The sequence below is a fragment of the Trematomus bernacchii genome, unplaced genomic scaffold (genome assembly GCF_902827165.1).
Source record: "Trematomus bernacchii unplaced genomic scaffold, fTreBer1.1, whole genome shotgun sequence".
NCBI lineage: Eukaryota > Metazoa > Chordata > Actinopteri > Perciformes > Nototheniidae > Trematomus > Trematomus bernacchii.
This window is the reverse complement of record NW_022987593.1, coordinates 16,803,590-16,824,858: the sequence shown is the minus strand read 5'-3', so window position 1 is coordinate 16,824,858 and position 21,269 is coordinate 16,803,590. Positions and strand designations below refer to the sequence as shown.

General features: G+C 39.5%; 1 protein-coding gene across 1 annotated transcript in view; it reads right to left on the bottom strand.

Moving 5' to 3' along the window:
* Window positions 1–9,592: 9,592 nt before the first annotated feature.
* The window catches only part of socs7 (suppressor of cytokine signaling 7), a 26,860-nt gene continuing 15,183 nt past the window's right edge, over window positions 9,593–21,269 (bottom strand). Inside the window, 7 exon segments of the mRNA XM_034129751.1 lie at window positions 9,593–9,620; window positions 9,622–9,711; window positions 10,177–10,312; window positions 16,524–16,652; window positions 18,308–18,476; window positions 19,748–19,890; window positions 20,108–20,242. Coding sequence (XP_033985642.1) covers window positions 9,593–9,620; window positions 9,622–9,711; window positions 10,177–10,312; window positions 16,524–16,652; window positions 18,308–18,476; window positions 19,748–19,890; window positions 20,108–20,242 — 830 coding nt within the window.

Here is a 21,269-nt window from a genome sequence, read left to right as displayed (position 1 = left end):
GAGGTAGTGGCCAACGGGGACGTTTCAAAATGAAAAAGCGAGAACAAGCGAAGGCCCTATTAAAGAGGGAATACGGTTTCACTGACGTCCCCAACGTCCAATGTGAATATAGAGGGGCAGGTAGATCAGAACAAGAGTGACAACAGTGCTGATCAGTGAGCTTTGAGTCCATTTAAACTGCCCCATGTTTTATTTTGAGGAGCAGTCCGTTATGGGATAACACAGACTGCAGTAAGCCACTATACAAGTATTTATTTCCTTATAAAATAGGGAAGTCTCCTTTGAAATCGCACACTTACCTTACTAACCTACACTTAAAGCATGTGGAATGAATTACGACTCTAGTTTATTATATTTGGAAGTAAAACTAAGCAATACCCAAAAACAACAGTCCACACATTTGTGCTTGGCCTTTATTGATTTTGTATGAATTCATATTTCCCTCTGGCTTTATATATGTACATTGTGCCATAGCATTATTTTTCTATTTAATTGTGATGGATTGATATCACTTATATGTCTTCTGTAGTCTATCAAATGTAATAGTGATTATACATTTTTGAAATACTGCCATAACCTCAAAGTAAACAGATTATAAATGTATTTTAAATCACAGCAATGCCGCAATACTATATATCTTATACTCAACTGGCTGTTAAAAGCATAGTTTCTAGTGATTACTGGCTGCAGTGGTGGAGGAAATACTGAGATTAATCTACCACACTTTAGAAATACTCTGTTAAAAGTGAAAGTCCTGCACAGAAAATGAACAATAATAGTAATACATTCAAATGACTTGTTTTTGTTTGGAAGTGACGTAACTAATTAATTGTATGTATATCCTCTAATCCTTTCATTCTAATTATTAGTACTGTACCGTGTCGGACGTGTCGGGTTGTGTAATTTATAGCAAAACATCATATTTTAAACCTTTTTCCTATGTTTGGTATACACAAGTTATAATTTGTTCAACAACTAAAGCTCTCAGGTAAAAGTAGAGGAGTAAAAGTAGAAAGTGGTATGACAAGTTATGACTTATGAAGTACTTCAAATGTGTACTTTAGTGCAGTACTTTAGTTAATGTACTTGGTTACATTCCACCACAGCCTGGCTCTGGTATGTGTGGTATGCAAGCTGTTGTCCATTGAATCCTTTTGTTATTCAACCTGCACAATGGACTGTAGCTAAACCCTGAAGCGCTCATTTGGTGAAGTTTATTCAAAGATTTGTCCTTAAAATGTCACTTCTTGTCACATGATTAACTCTCTTACTAGCCTTCAAGATTATTGTTAATGTCATCGCATCGCTGCCAGTCTTTAAGGATGTAATCACAATGTGAATTTGCACTATCCTCCTTTAAATGCACTGTTATATCATCTCAAATGTTCATCTGTCTATTCTATGCTAATGTTATGTCTATTTGTATGTCTTTTACTGGTAACTGTATTTTATGAGATATCAACTGTCTACTTCACATGTGTCAAACTCAAGGCCCGGGGGCCAAATCAGGCCCTTGGTGGATTTAATTTCGGCCCGCAGGATAATTTCTAATTCCTATTAGATCTGGCCCGCCGGTATATTGCACGCACACCTTCACTCCATCCTGAGGGTCTCCTCAGCTCAGAGCCTGACCCCAAACATTGATGAACTTGCACCCAAGATGAGATGCCAAGTATCTGAACTAGCATCACAGAGCAGCACACTGAGTTTACATGGATGTTTCCTTCTGCACTTTGTCTCTCACGCCAACAGGGCATGTTTGGTTTTTTCTTTGAGGGAAATAGTTTTTTTGAAGCTGTTGTTGGCCTGTGGAAAAATGTAATCATAAGAAATGACTCTGGAAAAGCTGCAGATAGAGCCATAAGAAATGAATGCAACTGATTATTTAATGTTTAATGTTGTTTTTATAGGCAATCATTTAAGCTTTGTTAGTTCCAGGTTTAATATGTGCAATAAGTTCATTTCAATAAGTTTTGTAATAAGCATTGAACCAGTCCGGCCCTCGACTAGTACCCATTTTTGGATTTTGGCCCACTGTGTATTTGAGTTTGACACCCCTGGTCTACTTGAAGCACTTTGGACTGCAGTTCTTGTATGAAATTTACTATACAAATAAAGCTTATTATCATTAAAATGTCACCCTTACTTAAAACAGTGTCTTGTTGTCCGTCTTTTCCCACATAGATGATTACAACTCAGACTGCTGACTGAACTCAGAGCAGATTTGAACTCAGAGGACTCAGTATTTGTACATTAAATCATGTTTTATAATTGTTTGTGTGATAAAGATTATGCAATGTTTTTTAGTGTTTGTTGATTGTTATGTACCTACCTCAGGACTGCAGATGGAAATTAGATATTAGCTCAAATCTGGCATATTTCATCTCTTCTCTTTTCTGAGATTAATGTATTTATTTTGTATGCATGGATCTTGTTGAAATAAATACACAATATATATGATCCCAGCTCTCATCCTGCAGAGGAAATGTTCCAGTCATGGCTCTCAGTCCCAGAGGTGGGAAGTAGTGGCGTACAAATACTTCGTTACTGTACTTAAGTAAATGTTTCTGGTATCAGTACATTACATTACATGACATGTCACTTGTTAGACGCTTTTATCCAAAGCGACTTACATACTCAATACTGTGGACAATCCCCACAGGAGCAATTTGGGGTGAAGTGTCTCAGGGACACAACGACATGCTGACTGCAGTGGGGTTTGAACCTGTGCTCCCCTGATCCCAACACCAACGCACTAGTCCACTGCGCCTTTACTCCACTACTTTTTACTTTCTACTTCTTACAGTTTCAAAACAGCTTTGTTACTTTAGTTTGAATCTGCGTTTCATTGCATTTAATAGAGCACTTTTCCGAAGGCTCAAATCTCTTTACATTACATATTACACATATCAGACATGTAACAGTGAATACAGCAAATTAGGGTGAAGTGTCTCGCCCAAGGACACAAAGTTATGGGTACTTTTTACTTAAGTACATTTCGAAGCCCATACTTCTTTACTTTTACTTAAGTGAAGAAGTTTAGTCAGTACTTCTACTTTTACCAGAGTATTATTAAACACGAGTACTTCTACTTGAGTAAAGGATGTGTGTACTTTTACCATCTCTGGTCCTCTATATATTCATGTTGCACTGTGTTGGAGTGAGGCTGTAGTCTAAGTTGTTCATTGCCATATCTACACTGTAGCTAATGTGCACATGACAATAAAGCATGTGTGTACTTTATCTCTGCTCCGTCCCCATCTGTCGTCCACATTCTCAGATCTGGCCTCCAGCGTTTTCATCCAACAACGATGAGCTGTCCCTCTCTCCCATTGGATCACTACCTCGTGTCTCTTTTCACGTCCACAATGCATGCCGGCCCTTTTCATATAGACTCCATTCTCCCAAAGAGTGCACTTGACCTTATTCACCGTGCATCGTGTCTGTGGCTCTCCTGAGTAATCCTCTCCCTGAATTTTTCTTTAAAGTGCTCGGGAAACTAGAGTCTTGCTTTTAGCTATAAAGCACGGTCTCCCTCTTCACCTCGAGTGTGCAGTAGTTAGCGTTGGAGGATGCAGATATACTGTCTATCACCTTCTCCCCAGGCACCTCTGTGGAGAGCCTCAGAGAGAAAGAGCTGCATAATTTACCCGAGATATCTCACTCTTTTTATCACTTAACAAGCTTCATGAGGCAGCCACAGCGATATAGCGCCAGAGTATTCAGCCTTAAACATTTCAAAGTGAATAGCTGCCGTTAAAAATAAAGCACTTGCAGAGGAAGCTCAAACAGAAGAACCTTGTTATATCGTGTTAACTCTCAGAGACTCATCCATGTGATGTATGCATATGCTCTCTGTATATACTGTTGAATTCACTTGCTTTTGTCTGGATATTCCACATTAAACATAGTAAATGATGGAAATCATTGACAGAAAATGTATCAGCTACAATTCTGATAATCTATGGATCGAGTTAGTCATTCTTAAAAGGAAAAAATGCCAAAAAAAGGCCGGTTGATGATGTTTTCAGGTTATAACATGTAAATATTTACTGTTTTTGACTTATTGTATAATGTGATTAAGTACATGTACTCAAGTATTTTACCAAAGTACAATTTTGAGGTAGGTGAATTTAAGTTGTTCTATTTTATTCTACTTTCTACTAGGGCTGCACGATTTGGGGAAATAATCTGATTGCGATTTTTCTGACAGAAATTGCGATTCGATTTGCGATATTTGTTTTTAAGCGACCCAACGGAAGTTTATTGTAAAATGCGGCCATATCTCCGGCTAGGAAGGTCGCATCAACATGCTCCCGTCTCTAGCACCCCCGCAGCCTGAGCTACGAGTGAAATAACTAAACTTACATGAAACCTCCGTTGGGTTGCTTTAAAGTCAAGCTTCAGTTTAAGATTCACCCTGTAATAGAAACATGTGATGGAGCATTACTAACCTGACTCAGGAAAGCTCCATTGGAAGCCATTTGGAAAAGGGCAGGCACTTTCAAAAATACTTGACAGGTGATTGGATCAATCTGTCTATCACCTTCTATCATGGGCCACTTCTGATTGGTTAACAAAGGCTGGTACATGTGGAGCACAGCACTTCTGATTGGTGTGGATGACTGACACACAAGAAGAACAAAAAAAACAACAGTAAAAGTATATCTGTTTGAATATATATAACTGAATTGGGCCATTTCACATGTAATGAGTACTTATTTTTGGGGTATTTTAGATTTATAAGTATACACTGTTTTGCTTTGACTTAAATACGATTTTTGAACAGCCATATCCACTGGTAAAAAGCTTTGGGGGAAAAAAAGTAAATTGGACCTAATGTTGTTATCTTTTTCAATGTTAACGGCTGTGAATGAAATGTTGGCTTTTTGGAGAAACATCTTCACATCCATTTTTGTTTTCATCTACACGTAACTAGCTAAATATGTCAACAAATGTGCAGAAAGCTTTGGGTTAACCTTTCTGGGCTTGGCAACAGGTCCTCAATATTTCCAATATCCTTATCAAATGATGAACTCTGCAATATCCATCACCTTCAAATATCCAAATTTAAAAATGATCCCACACAGCAAAGTTTATTTTTCTTGATTTTTTACTGAAAGCGCTGAGCCAGTAGCCAGCGTCAGGGTACTGAGAAATAGAATGAGCAAAACACACCTGGGCATTTCAACAAATAAATCCGACAGGTAGAGATGAGTCACGGCAGGTACACACACTCTGAGGCAGGGCATTCTGGGAAAAAAATGTGGGCTTTTAAACTCCTGGTACCATAACATTGAATTCAGAAAGACAATTACCCTTATCATTCTCTTACCTCTGAATCTAACAATGTTCTGTTCTGTGTTCTACCTATCAACAATAAGTGCATTATTAATAAATAATAAATAAATAATTTATATAATCTCAACAATAAAAAGTGACATCGTTTTCATTTTTTGCATTCAGAGAGGTGGCTATATTAAATACAACTTTGTTAAAATCAGCTGTTTGTTTTGTTAATTGCATTTCTGAAGATATTCGTATCTTTGGTGTGTTTTTCCAGCTACTATAAATGTTAAAATTATGTCATAGTGATCAATATTACCAAGTCATCTACCAACATAAGCCTCAATGTACCAGAATGCATTGCAACTCAAGGACATGTTGTGCTATTAGTATCAAAGGCAACTTAATTATTATAATTGGGCGACAAGTTTGCTATATGTATTATATGATTTCAAACAACAATGCTCATCTGAAGGTCGCCAAGAGGCATTCTGGGAAATGTAGGAAATCACTTTACATTCCTAAAGTGCATGAAACATCCAAATTTGAGGGACACAAAGCAACAAGATGTTATTTTCTGAACCTATCATTTCATTGGATAGAGATGAGATGTTTAGGCGACTACATCAACTAAAAATCTATCATGTTAGAGGGAGAAAAACAAAAGGTCAGATTCCTGTGACCTGATCAGGGCTTGATGACGGTCTGTAAAACAAGAGATGCTGGAGGTCAGGATTTGGATTGTTTTGGGGATTTAAAAAGATCTGCGGTTGTGCTCATTTAAGGCTGTTTCTGCAGGCTGAATATTTAAGCTTTGCATGTGAGATTTGAAGTGGGGAAAAGTCACATTTCTACATGGCACCTTAGCTAAATGGAGACAGAAAATGGTGACAAGAACAGATGAGCTTGACTCAGATGTTCCGGTTGTTGTTAGTGGATTACATCTGCCTGTTTTTCATTAGGTATAACAAATACGTTATCTGTTCTAGCAACTGTGGTTTCCATTTCATTTAAAGTGACCTCAGTGGGACAAGTTCATCACTCACTAGTGTTGAGTTGAGAAAAACACCCTTTTGCAGACACAGAAAGCCCAGTCTTGGACTCATTTGCTAAAGTGAAAATGAAAGGACAATTTTGCAATACAATCAGGCTCAAAAACACAATTAAAAAACATTCAAAGGTTGAGATGTTTATGATGTAAAATCTTCCCTCTGAGAAGAACCCTTCCACGTATTTCTGTCATATATGTCTCTTTGCTATTAGCATTCCATTAGCACTGTTGCTAACATTTTAAAAGACTTCTTCACCCCCAAAAGGACCATTTGTATAACAATGAATGACCCCGGTTCACCCTTGAATTCTTAAAAAGACATTCTTTTTCTCACATGCCTCCACCGGCGAACAAATTATCTAAAAATGGTGAAAATTCTCACACAAAACATTTATTTTTCCTAATTGTTGTGTGTAGACTTGGATTATATTGCACCTGTTGTGTGACATTTTGTAAAAGGATGTTTTAATATAGTTCTCCTGTTGTTGCAGCGCCCAGACATAACCTTAAATAAAGCTTGTAATACAATAAAAAATGGTCAAAATGTAAGTGATAAAGTGGAGAAGTTTCATGGTGATATTGTTTTATTAACTCTATTCTTCTGCAATATTTTAAAGGATATTTTCGTTAAATATTGTTTTACTCTGAGCCATGAATCTCCACTTAACTATCACTTCCATTCACCACACTTTTCAAATATATTCTTATAAATATTCTAAAGGTTTTTACATAGGGGTGTGTTCATATATCATTCATAGCATCATTTATAGATTTCATATTTACTTATTTACTTCAAATCATAACGACTTTTCTCCATTTCATGACTCTTAATCCCCCATGGAGGCATGTGAGTTTAAGGTCACGGGGTGAGATTAATATTTACAAATGTTCACTTTGAAGCTGAAGTTTCCCTTTTAGATTCCATTTCTTTTAACAAATAAAAACAGGGTAACCTTAGTGAGATTACAGGCCCTCCAACATGGTGGCCTGTCCGTCTTTGACCCCTCGAGTGTGTGAATGCCCGGCCTCGTCGTGTGTATATCTCTTAATCCCAAAACTCTCTTTTTGACAGCATGGAAGGAAAAAACAAGGAAACGGCAGCAAACAACAGTTGTACAAATCGACCAGTGCATTGTGTGTTTTTTAAAAGTCCAAGATCAGTAGCATCAGAAAAATCAAGTTCATCGTAATCCTCTTTTTCTCCTCCTTTTAGTTTCCACATGTTTTCTCAGGTGAGAACGTCTCGTCAGTCCCTCTGAAGACGAGGCTGAGTCCTCTGCACCTGAATGTCTCACTGACAGTTTTTCCCGCTGCAAACACTCGTCCGTCTTTTTAAGTTAGTCCGAGTCCAGAGAGAGGCGCGTCCGTCCGAGTCCGACCGGAGACACGGAGACATCCAGGGACTGTGATTGGCTGATGCTGGAAGACTGGCAGACCAGTTCAGATCAGTCCTCCATTCACAAACCTGAGCAGAGACACGGGTAGAAATGTTTATTATCAAACCTATGTCTCCTGCATGGAACACAAACATCTGTTTACAGTCGTTTGTGATTATACCTGCATCAAACCTGCATCATTAAACCTCTTACATAGAACATAGTCATCTCATAACACTCTACATATATATATATATATTTTTTTTTATGTGTTTATTTTGGTATTTATGAACTATTTTTTACAATAGGAAAATATTAAAAAATGTACATAATCTTTTTAACTTGCTCTATATTTCACTGTATATGGTTGACTTTATTTCTGCATGTTACTGGAAGATGGAGATAAATATCTACTTTTTAATTTTTAATTTATTCATAATTACAAAATAATCTTGCTCTGTTTTTCACTTTACATCGTTTACCTACTTTGCATTTTACTTGTGTCCCCTGCATATAAAACATACATCTGTTTGGAGTCTACAAATTCATGTTTATATTATTACAATACACATTTGATTCCACTGCATAGTATATAACTGTATGTTTTCTTTCATTTTACATGCATACAGTTCAATTATTTTTGCATTTTACTAGCATAATTGTGTCTCTTGCACTATTCTTATACTATTTCTATTTATGTCTCAAGGATAGCATGTTAGCATTGTTGAAAGAGCCTGACACCTAATATTTTCGTTGCCAACAAATGTGCATATGACAACAAAGCCTCTGAATATTTGAAACCTTGAGATTTAAGGTAAATTAAAGGTCACCTATCATGCTATTTTTAGGCAATAGCATAGGTCTCAGATATATAAAAAAATATGAAGTCTACGAAGTGTTTTGCTCAGAATACCAAACAGATCACCCATTCTAGCCATGCCTCATATCCCTCTATTTCACTTCCTGTTTCAAAAGTGCTGATTCTGGGTATAAAGCTTTAAAATAAAAAAAATATTGATACAAATAAAAAGGAGGGGTCTGAGCTCATGCGGGACCCGGCAGCTACTGTCTAAACCAAATACTGCCGTGATGAAACGCCATATCATGGATTATCAAGGATTATTTCTGAAACAGTATGGAGCTCAAAGGCTTTCTCTCTTGCCAATTATACCACAAGGTGAGTTCCTTTTTATTTCCTGCTTCTTCACACACATGCTCTCCAGTACAGGTTAGCTCTGAGTGTTAGCGATGCTAATGTAAACACCGACCATATTACGTTCAAAACAGTCGGCATTGTTTCTGATAGCAACGTTTCTGATAGGGCCGTGGGTCCACATTTCAGATATTACGTCATATCGGACGCAAATCTGGATCAGCTCCGTTGTAGCCCGTTTTTAGAGATTTGGGTACGGAGGAAAAGAGAGAGGGTTTTATTTTCTGACGCTGCGTGAGTTCCACGACACACCGGGGACACATCTTTATGTATAAAAGACATCAAAAAGTGCATTTTGCATGATAGGTCCCCTTTAAACGAAGCTGCGTTCACATGTTCCTATCTATACTAAACATTTCTAATGAGTTAATTGTGTGTCAATCTGATGTGTCATTGCACCATTCTCTTGCACTATTCTTACATTATTTCTGTTGAAGGAGCCTGACACCTAATATTTTCCTTGCCAAAAATTGTGCATATGACAAAAAAGCCTCTGAATATTTGAATCTGTGAGAGTTTCAAGTTAGTTTAAAGCTGCGTTCACATGTTCCTATCTCTAATAGACATTTCTAATGAGTTAGTTGTGTGTCAATCTGATGTGTCATGTCAGTTAAATATATAATTATACTTTATATTTCCTCACTTGAGCTGCGAGGATCTCTGCTGCTACGTCTGCGACTCGGCCTCCTGCCCGCCCCCCCCCTCTCCGGACGCTCTTGATGGACAGGTACGTCTCCTCCTCAGGGTCGTAGTAATAAAACTTACTCAGGTACGATATTAGCGGTCTGAGGAAAGAAGGGGAAAAACAACAATCAGATATTTCTGCATGTAAAGAATTGTTTAATTGTTCTAAATGAACGATGTCTGAAACTCTAAATTCAGCAAAAGTTAGGATAACATAACCATAAAGCCTAACTTCCATAAGTAAACAAACCGTCTAAAAATAACTTTTAATACAAAAGAAAATTCTCCTACGTATATTTCTTACATTTCGTACCTTATTCAAATGTATTTTATATCAAAATGTGTGGAATTTCTTTAAAGGCTTGTCACACATCATTAAGAGACCGATTTCTGGCACATTTTATCCCTCAAAACATGGCGAAAATTGGTTTTGTTTTCTATTCTCATTCACTGCATCTTCTGATGTATGGAGGGATACAAGCAGATATCCAGCATCCCCTCTGGGTTTTAAAATGGTCAACATCAGGTGAATATTTAACTGTTTTTCTGTAGTTTTCAAGCAGTACCTGGGCAGTGGAAGCTCCTGGATGTGGTCGATGCGGACCATTTGTCGAATGCAGAAGCGACAGAGATGTTGAAGAGACTTCACGTTGCTGAAGCGGGAAACAGGATACAGAAGCTGGACCGGGGTGGGAGGAAGCCCTGCAACACACACACATATTCATTATTCATTTATACACCTCCATTGGACTCCTTTGTTTACTTTGCGAACATAATGACGTCACTACAGTATGTAACACTTGCGCTCGCTTGTAATGTGTAAAAAAACAACAGGGTGAAAACTGTTCCTAAAACGCCACCATTGTACTCTTTTGTTTACTTTCGGGGCATAATGACATCGCTATGTAAGGCTAGTGCTCCAACACATTGTACGTGATGTAGGAACATCTTTAAGCGGTTGACCAATCACAACAGAGCTGGCCAGCTAACCAATCAGAGCAGACTGGGCTCTGGTTTCAGACAGAGGGTGAAAAGAGGTGCTGCAGCACAGGCAGTATGAGAAAAATAAAGAGCTTTTTGAACATTAAAGCATGGAGACATGTCCCAGTAGAGACACTACATACTGATATACACCTGAACATCAGCAGGAGAGGACTCTTTAAAGTAGAGACACTACATACTGATATACACCTGAACATCAGCAGGAGAGGACTCTTTAAAGTAGAGACACTACATACTGATATACACCTGAACATCAGCAGGAGAGGACTCTTTAAAGTAGAGACACTACACACTGATATACACCTGAACATCAGCAGGAGAGGACTCTTTAAAGTAGAGACACTACATACTGATATACACCTGAACATCAGCAGGAGAGGACTCTTTAAAGTAGAGACACTACATACTGATATACACCTGAACATCAGCAGGAGAGGACTCTTTAAAGTAGAGACACTACATACTGATATACACCTGAACATCAGCAGGAGAGAACTCTTTAAAGTAGAGACACTACACACTGATATACACCTGAACATCAGCAGGAGAGAACTCTTTAAAGTAGAGACACTACACACTGATATACACCTAAACATCAGCAGGAGAGGACTCTTTAAAGTAGAGACACTACATACTGATATACACCTGATCATCAGCAGGAGAGGACTCTTTAAAGTAGAGACACTACATACTGATATACACCTGAACATCAGGAGGAGAGAACTCTTTAAAGTAGAGACACTACACACTGATATACACCTGAACATCAGCATGAGAGAACTCTTTAAAGTAGAGACACTACACACTGATATACACCTGAACATCAGCAGGAGAGGACTCTTTAAAGTAGAGACACTACACACTGATATACACCTGAACATCAGCAGGAGAGGACTCTTTAAAGTAGAGACACTATATACTGATATACACCTGAACATCAGCAGGAGAGGACTCTTTAAAGTAGAGACACTACTGTACATACTGATATACACCTGAACATCAGCAGGAGAGGACTCTTTAAAGTAGAGACACTACATACTGATATTCACCTGAACATCAGCAGGAGAGGACTCTTTAAAGTAGAGACACTACATACTGATATACACCTGAACATCAGCAGGAGAGGACTCTTTAAAGTAGAGACACTACATACTGATATACACCTGAACATCAGCAGGAGAGGACTCTTTAAAGTAGAGACACTACATACTGATATACACCTGAACATCAGCAGGAGAGGACTCTTTAAAGTAGAGACGCTACATACTGATATACACCTGAACATCAGCAGGAGAGGACTCTTTAAAGTAGAGACACTACACACTGATATACACCTGAACATCAGCAGGAGAGGACTCTTTAAAGTAGAGACACTACATACTGATATACACCTGAACATCAGCAGGAGAGGACTCTTTAAAGTAGAGACACTACATACTGATATACACCTGAACATCAGCAGGAGAGGACTCTTTAAAGTAGAGACACTACATACTGATATACACCTGAGCATCAGCAGGAGAGGACTCTTTAAAGTAGAGACACTACATAATGATATACACCTGAACATCAGCAGGAGAGGACTCTTTAAAGTAGAGACACTACTGTACATACTGATATACACCTGAACATCAACAGGAGAGAACTCTTTAAAGTAGAGGCACTACATACTGATATACACCTGAACATCAGCAGGAGAGGACTTTTTAAAGTAGAGACACTACATACTGATATACACCTGAACATCAGCAGAAGAGGACTCTTAAAGTAGAGACACTACATACTGATATACACCTGAACATCAGCAGAGAGGACTCTTTAAAGTAGAGACACTACATACTGATATACACCTGAACATCAGCAGGAGAGGACCTCTTTAAGTAGAGGCAACTTCATACTGATATAACACCTGAACATCAGCAGGAGAGGACTTTTAAAGTAGAGACACTACATACTGATATACACCTGAACATAGCAGGAGAGGACTCTTTAAAGTAGAGACACTACATACTGATATACACCTGAACATCAGCAGGAGAGGACTCTTTAAAGTAGAGACACTACATACTGATATACACCTGAACATCAGCAGAGAGAGGACTTTTTAAAGTAGAGACACTACATACTGATATACACCTGAACATCAGCAGGAGAGGACTCTTTAAAGTAGAGACACTACATACTGATATACACCTGAACATCAGCAGGAGAGGACTCTTTAAAGTAGAGACACTACACACTGATATACACCTGAACATCAGCAGGAGAGGACTCTTTAAAGTAGAGACACTACATACTGATATACACCTGAACATCAGCAGGAGAGGACTCTTTAAAGTAGAGACACTACATACTGATATACACCTGAACATCAGCAGGAGAGGACTCTTTAAAAGTAGAGACACTACACACTGATATACACCTGAACATCAGCAGGAGAGGACTCTTTAAAGTAGAGACACTACACACTGATATGCAACCTGAACATCAGCAGGAGAGGACTCTTTAAAGTAGAGACACTACATACTGATATACACCTGAACATCAGCAGGAGAGGACTCTTTAAAGTAGAGACACTACATACTGATATACACCTGAACATCAGCAGGAGAGGACTCTTTAAAGTAGAGACACTACATACTGATATACACCTGAACATCAGCAGGAGAGGACTCTTTAAAGTAGAGACACTACATACTGATATACACCTGAACATCAGCAGGAGAGGACTCTTTAAAGTAGAGACACTACATACTGATATACACCTGAATATCAGCAGGAGAGGACTCTTTAAAGTAGAGACACTACATACTGATATACACCTGAACATCAGCAGGAGAGGACTCTTTAAAGTAGAGACACTACATACTGATATACACCTGAACATCAGCAGGAGAGGACTCTTTAAAGTAGAGACACTACACACTGATATACACCTGAACATCAGCAGGAGAGGACTCTTTAAAGTAGAGACACTACATACTGATATACACCTGAACATCAGCAGGAGAGGACTCTTTAAAGTAGAGACACTACATACTGATATACACCTGAACATCAGCAGGAGAGGACTCTTTAAAGTAGAGACACTACATACTGATATGAACCTGAACATCAGCAGGAGAGAACTCTTTAAAGTAGAGACACTACACACTGATATACACCTGAACATCAGCAGGAGAGGACTCTTTAAAGTAGAGACACTACACACTGATATACACCTGAACATCAGCAGGAGAGGACTCTTAAAGTAGAGAACACTACACTACTGATATACACCTGAACATCAGCAGGAGAGGACTCTTTAAAGTAGAGACACTACATACTGATATGAACCTGAACATCAGCAGGAGAGAGACTCTTTAAAGTAGAGACACTACATACTGATATACACCTGAACATCAGCAGGAGAGGACTCTTTAAAGTAGAGACACTACATACTGATATACACCTGAACATCAGCAGGAGAGGACTCTTTAAAGTAGAGACACTACATACTGATATACACCTGAACATCAGCAGGAGAGGACTCTTTAAAGTAGAGGTACTAAATACAGAAATTAACCTGAACATGAGCAGGAGAGGACTCTTTAAAGTAGAGGTACTAAATACAGAAATTAACCTGAACATCAGCAGGAGAGGACTCTTTAAAGTAGAGACACTACATACTGATATACACCTGATATCAGCAGGAGAGGACTCTTTAAAGTAGAGACACTACATACTGATATACACCTGAACATCAGCAGGAGAGGACTCTTTAAAGTAGAGACACTACATACTGATATACACCTGAACATCAGCAGGAGAGGACTCTTTAAAGTAGAGACACTACATACTGATATACACCTGAACATCAGCAGGAGAGGACTCTCTAAAGTAGAGACACTACATACTGATATACACCTGAACATCAGCAGGAGAGGACTCTTTAAAGTAGAGACACTACATACTGATATGAACCTGAACATCAGCAGGAGAGAACTCTTTAAAGTAGAGACACTACACACTGATATACACCTGAACATCAGCAGGAGAGGACTCTTTAAAGTAGAGACACTACACACTGATATACACCTGAACATCAGCAGGAGAGGACTCTTTAAAGTAGAGACACTACATACTGATATACACCTGAACATCAGCAGGAGAGGACTCTTTAAAGTAGAGACACTACATACTGATATGAACCTGAACATCAGCAGGAGAGAACTCTTTAAAGTAGAGACACTACATACTGATATACACCTGAACATCAGCAGGAGAGGACTCTTTAAAGTAGAGACACTACATACTGATATACACCTGAACATCAGCAGGAGAGGACTCTTTAAAGTAGAGACACTACATACTGATATACACCTGAACATCAGCAGGAGAGGACTCTTTAAAGTAGAGACACTACATACTGATATACACCTGAACATCAGCAGGAGAGGACTCTTTAAAGTAGAGACACTACATACTGATATACACCTGAACATCAGCAGGAGAGGACTCTTTAAAGTAGAGGTACTAAATACAGATATGAACCTGAGAATGAGCAGATTAATTCCTCTTCCTGTCGTTGGCATACTAGTTATCAAAATCTCCAAATCCTCCCTCAGTGCTGATGTTTAAAAACCAAACCGTGAGCTGAATTTTAAAACATAAATCAGTGAGTGGGAGGAGAAATGAGGATTTGTTGCTCAATAAAACGCCTCCAAACTTGACTCTCTGCTCACTCATTGATTTTTGATGCAGCAGGTATTACAATAAAACCAGGGAGCTTATTTTTGACTCAACAAGGATACAAATGAGGATAAAAAGATTTGATCTACTGTTATATTCATCCTTAATGTAATCCTTAATCTAATATTATTCAATTTAACTGCCATTCAAATCTGAACCCAAAACCAAAGCAATAAGACAAAATAAAAGGTGTTTTTTTAGGAGAATATCTGGTCACAAACTGACATGGGAATCAGGGGTTGAAGACGTTTTGCAATATTTTATTAAAGTAAAATAATTTTAAAGGCTAGTCCATTTTATATTCTGTATTCATTGTATTTTTTAAACCTATAAATGAATAAATGCATTGAATTAAATAAAATGCTGGGTAATAATAACTATTTTTCCCCTATTATTATTCCCTATGGGATGTAAAAAGGGTAAAAAGGGTAAAAAGGTCAAGTACAAGTACCGCAAATGTGCACTTAAAGGTAGGGTAGGTAAGTTTGAGAAACCGGCTCGAGATACACTTTTTGTTATATTTCATGGAATGCTCTTAACATCCCGATAGCAATGAATATCTGAAGTGCTTTGACAAAAAATCCATAAAAAGATGTCATCTGTGGAAGCCGTAGTACTGTAAAAAGCACGACCAATCATCTGAGCCGGCCCGGCTAAAATAACTGGATGGCCTACCTGCCTGTCAGCCTTCCATCTGTGCACAAACTTATCTCGTGCCCTCATTGGTCATGTGTGCGTTCGTGTGTGTTGGAGGAGGGGCTCTGTAAGGAAGTGGCAGATTTTCTCCGGTTGTGTATTTTCAAATTCTAGCGATCTCGAGCCGGTTTCTCAAACTTACCTACCCCACCTTTAAATACAGAGCTTAAGAAAATGTGTTTTATACGATCATTGGAAATCCATGTAATTATTGTAAATGATTTGACTAGCCACAACGCTAATGTGGCAAAAAAACATCTAAAAGTGTTGTACGTTTTAAAAATAAAAGCTCCCTATCTACAATCAGCTGATCTGTGCTTCCACACATGCAGAAAGTACTTTTCCAGTTCTGATATGAACACAAAAACAAACATTTGATGCATTCTCAGACGCACAGACGGTCTCAGGCACTTCTCACTAAGTGGCAGCTCACATCCATTTTTGATCGTTTGGGCTGCGTGCAGATCTCTGACCTATATTTTACCTGGGACTCTGGAGCGCAGGAAGTAGAGGAATTTTCCGTTCTTGGAGTGCATGATGGCTCGCTCGATAAACTCCACCACCGAGTGGCAGCGGTCCTCAAACTTCGGGTGACACCACAGGCTGAACGTCCCTGGAGAGGGGGAGAGAACATGTGTTTATTCTTTATGTTCCACGTATGTTCTTGATGTTCCACGTGTAGCATGTTATGATCATGCATAAATCATAGCTGCATTCATTATGAAACATGTGTATAATTACAGTAAACACATAACGTGTGTGTGTGTGTGTGTGTGTGTGTCATGCCGCGATGCGTTCATGCACACTCGGCCACGTTGATGTGAATGTGTTGTGTCAGTCGCGGCTGCACGTCTGCATAATGAATGTGTTTCTGGGCATGACTCTATAGCTTCATAATGACTCACTCACAATGCAGAGCCTCGTTTATGTATGCAAGGCTGTGTGTGTGTGTGTGTGTGTGTGTGTGTGTGTGTGTGTGTGTGTGTGTGTGTGTGTGTGTGTGTGTGTGTGTGTGTGTGTGTGTGTGTGTGTGTGTGTGTGTGTGTGTGTGTGTGTGTGTGTGTTTGTGTGTGTGTGTGTGTGTGTGTGTGTGTGTGTGTGTGTGTGTGTGTGTGTGTGTGTGGTTACAAAGGTATTTTTCATGAGTCACCTTGTTAGTTTGTCACACATGTGGCGTGTGTGCAGATATGCATGTGGTGTTATTAATGCTTCAGCGTCGTAGTGTGACCTTATTGGATTATCGTGTTTGAGTTTATTATGATTTATTTGTGCTCTGTTGTTCCTTTCGCTCCTTTAGTTTGTGTCAACGTCAGCGTTTTAAAGGCTACAACAATATTAAACAACGACAATCAGCAGAAGAAATTGTGTAAATATGTTTTTTGCTGATACAGTATAAGTGTGTTCTGATGTGGGCAAAAATGTCTTCTATCATGGTAGTTGGATCAATATTTTGCTCTTTCACTTCTATCCGTGAGGACCCATTTGAACTCTAGACTGGGACTCCATCCATGTGAATGAACATGTCCTGTTTCAGCATGTGTGTGTCATTCAGGGCTATATGTGTAATGTGGACAATAACAACAGAGTGGAAACTGAAGTTCCTAAAAGTTTTAAGAAAGTAAAAACGGAAGTGAAGTTCTCTCTGTAGTGCTCCATGCGTCTGTGGTGTGTGGTGTGTGTGTGTGTGTGTGTGTGTGTGTGTGTGTGTGTGTGTGTGTGTGTGTGTGTGTGTGTGTGTGTGTGTGTGTGTGTGTGTGTGTGTGTGTGTCTCAACTCTGTAGTGCTCCATGCATGTGTGTGTGTCTGTCTGTCTGTCTGTCTGTCTGTCTGTCTGTCTGTCTGTCTGTCTGTCTGTCTGTCTGTCTGTCTGTCTGTGTGTGTGTGTGTGTGTGTGTGTGTGTGTGTGTGTGTGTCTCAACTCTGTAGTGCTCCATGCATGTGTGTGTGTGTGTCTGTCTGTCTGCCTGTCTGTCTGTGTGTCTGTCTGTGTGTGTGTGTGTGTGTGTGTGTGTGTGTGTGTGTGTGTGTGTATGTATATGTGTGTGTGTGTGTGTGTGTGTATGTATATGTGTTTGTGTGTGTGTGTGTGTGTGTGTGTGTGTGTGTGTCTCACCTCTGTAGTGCTCCATGTGTGTGTGTGTGTGTGTGTGTGTATGTGTGTGTGTGTGTGTGTGTGTGTGTGTGTGTGTGTGTGTGTGTGTGTGTGTGTGTGTGTGTGTGTGTGTGTGTGTGTGTGTGTGTGTGTGTGTGTGTGTGTGTGTGTCTCACCTCTGTAGTGCTCCATGCGTGTGTGGTGTGTGACGCCCTGCGACCTGAAGCTGAGGCTCAGGATGTATCGAGGGTCCGAGCTGTCCCTCACCAGGAAGGATCCGTCAGGTTTCCCCTTCAGCTTCATCTCCGCGTCCTCCCAGTTCATCGGACCCCAGTACCAGCCGCACTGAGGTTAAACAACAACAAAACCTTTATGAAGACAATAAAAACAACTACAACTAACAAAAGCACAACTGCTATTTTCCTTTCTCTCCAATGATAATTAAAAAAAGAGACTATTCTTGCACAATTTCTATTATATTTTACTTGCACTATTGTATCAGTTGTAGTGTGTTGCACTGTGGGAGGAGCCTGTGACCCCAGAGTTTCATATCTACACTGCAGCTTCGTACACATGACAATAAAAGCCTTGAATCTTGAATCTTGAATAAAGCCTACTTGTTATACTCCATGGAATCTACACCTTCCAATGTGCAGGAAAGTCAGTGTTCTCTTCTTCAGACATTGATATCTCCACAGTGAGATACAGAGAGTTTTAATACCATTCAAAATGCATCTGAAGCGTTCCTTTCCCTTCGATCTCATGTTAATTAAAATTGAAGCTAGCCCAAACAAATCTCACAGTTGTGGATAATCAAATCATTGTCTATTTTAACGCACACAAATACAAATAGAAATCTGGTTCCAGCTCACTTTGACAGGACACTGAATACCTTTGATTTATGGACTGTTGGTCGGACCAAAAAAAACCTTTTGAAGCAGAAACTAAGTTTGAATGTAAAAAACAACTATTTTCTGATGTTTTACGACCAGAAATGTATCGGTTAACTGAGAATGTAATCAGCATATATCATTCCAATAACTTGTATATAGACTCGTACTGCACTATTCCACATCATCACTTTATTTTATTTTATAACTATTATTCTTTTTGTATTGCTCTTGCTCTTATTGTTAATATGTTATTATGTTGCATTGTTGGAGAAGCCTGTGACATAAGATTTTCAACTACATAATTACTCTGTAGCTATGTCAGATTGACAATAAAGAACCTTGAACCTTGAAGCATATTCACCTATAATGAAAATAATCATTATTTGCACCACACTTTGCACAAAACATGCTATCAACTGAATAATAGACATTAATGAAAATGAGTGAATGTAGGAGATAAGATAAGATAGGACTATATTTATCCCGAAGGAAATTGTTGTGCCAGAGTTACAAAAATACAATAAACACAGCAGCACAATAATAAAACTAACAGTGCAGTAAAAAGAGCAATTAAATATCTACAGGAAACAAAGACGGTCACATAATTAAGTCAATATTAACAGTATTTAGTAGTGCAAAAAAACGTAGTGGCAGATACGTAATTGCATGTTATTATAGAACATTCTTAAAAGTCATAATAAGTCAATAATAATGTCCTCTCACCTTCTCCAGCTCTCGCAGGCTGGCGGTGAAGTTGCTGGCCTCAGATCGCCTCAGGGCACACAGCATGGGGGGCGGAGCCTGTCTGGAGGGGGGGGCGTCCATCGGGGAGGGGGCTGCGTGGGGGAGGGCCCGGAGGAAGGCGTCTGTATCAGGGGAAACATATCAGACATTTAAAAGAGTGCTACGTCGACCATTTTTAAAGTTAAGTGGAATTTTATATTCATTTGTGTGTAAGGAAACTGACAACAAGAAGACACATACAATGTTTTGAAACGTGTGTTAGATAAATGTGATTGGATGTTTTTTCTCCTTCCTGCCCAGCGACAGGAAGTGATGACGTTTTTTTCGGACTGGCCTTACCATTGAGGCTGAGACTGTGCTGGATGGTGGCGTGTGAGGGAAGAGGAGGAGGAGGGAGAGGAAGAGGGAGGGACTGCAGGGAGGCGCCCATTACACTCACTAGGAAGGGACCAGGCTGAGGCCCCGCTATGTCATCTGGAGGGAGGACAGGAAGGAGAGGAGAGGAGAGGAGAGGAGAGGAGAGGAGAGGAGAGGAGAGGAGGAGAGGAGAGGAGAGGAGGAGAGGAGAGGACGTGAGAGGAGATGCGAGAGAGTAGGGATGAGAAGGAGAGCTGAGACGAGAGACGGCGAGAGGCAGGGGCGGCTGACTATCTTTTGAGGGGGCTTCCGATGTTTCTCGCCTCTTCCTTAGGAGAGAGTCTAGCTTCTCTTCCTCTTCTCTCCTACCCCCTTCTTCCCCCCGAAGCCTTCCCCCCCTCCTTCCTCTTCTTTCTTTCTCTTCCTCTCGAAGATTGGAAGAAGAAGGAAGGAAGGAAGGAAGGAACGAACAAACAAACGAACAAACAAACGAACAAACCAACGAAGCATCGGCATTAGAGGAGGAGAATGGAAAAAGAAGGAGGGAAGGAAGGAAGGGTAGGATGGGAGAAGGATGTAAACAAGGTTGTAGAGGGTGAGGGAAGAAAGTGAGAAACCATAATAAAAGTGTCAGGAAGGGGAGAAGGAGGCAGAGAAAGTGAAGGAAGATAAACAAAGGAAGGACAGGAAGTTTCAACACCATCAGACAGGAAGTCTCGGCCCTCGTAATATCTGCCATTAGGATTCCTTATTGTGCAATGAACCTTTAATTGTCAACAAATCTCACATAAACAAATGCATCAAATCATAAGCATTGTGTCACAGCAGTTATATCAACTTCCTGTTTGACATAGAGCTCCAAAAACTCACTAGAGGACTAACTGTGTATTCATCCGCCGCTGAAAATAGTCCCCAACAAATGCACTACTTTCTGCTGTGTGTTTGATTAAAACTACAGTGAGACATTTGATGACTGTAATGTTACATTCAGTAGTGGGACTCACACTATCTGTTTGGTCTGTTCATGTGATCTTAAAACCAACATACAGGACATTTCCAAAGGGAAGGGGAAGTGTGGAGCAGAATGTGGTCAGAAAGTAACACCAGGCTACGAGCAGAAATATGCATGTGAAAGGTCAAAGAA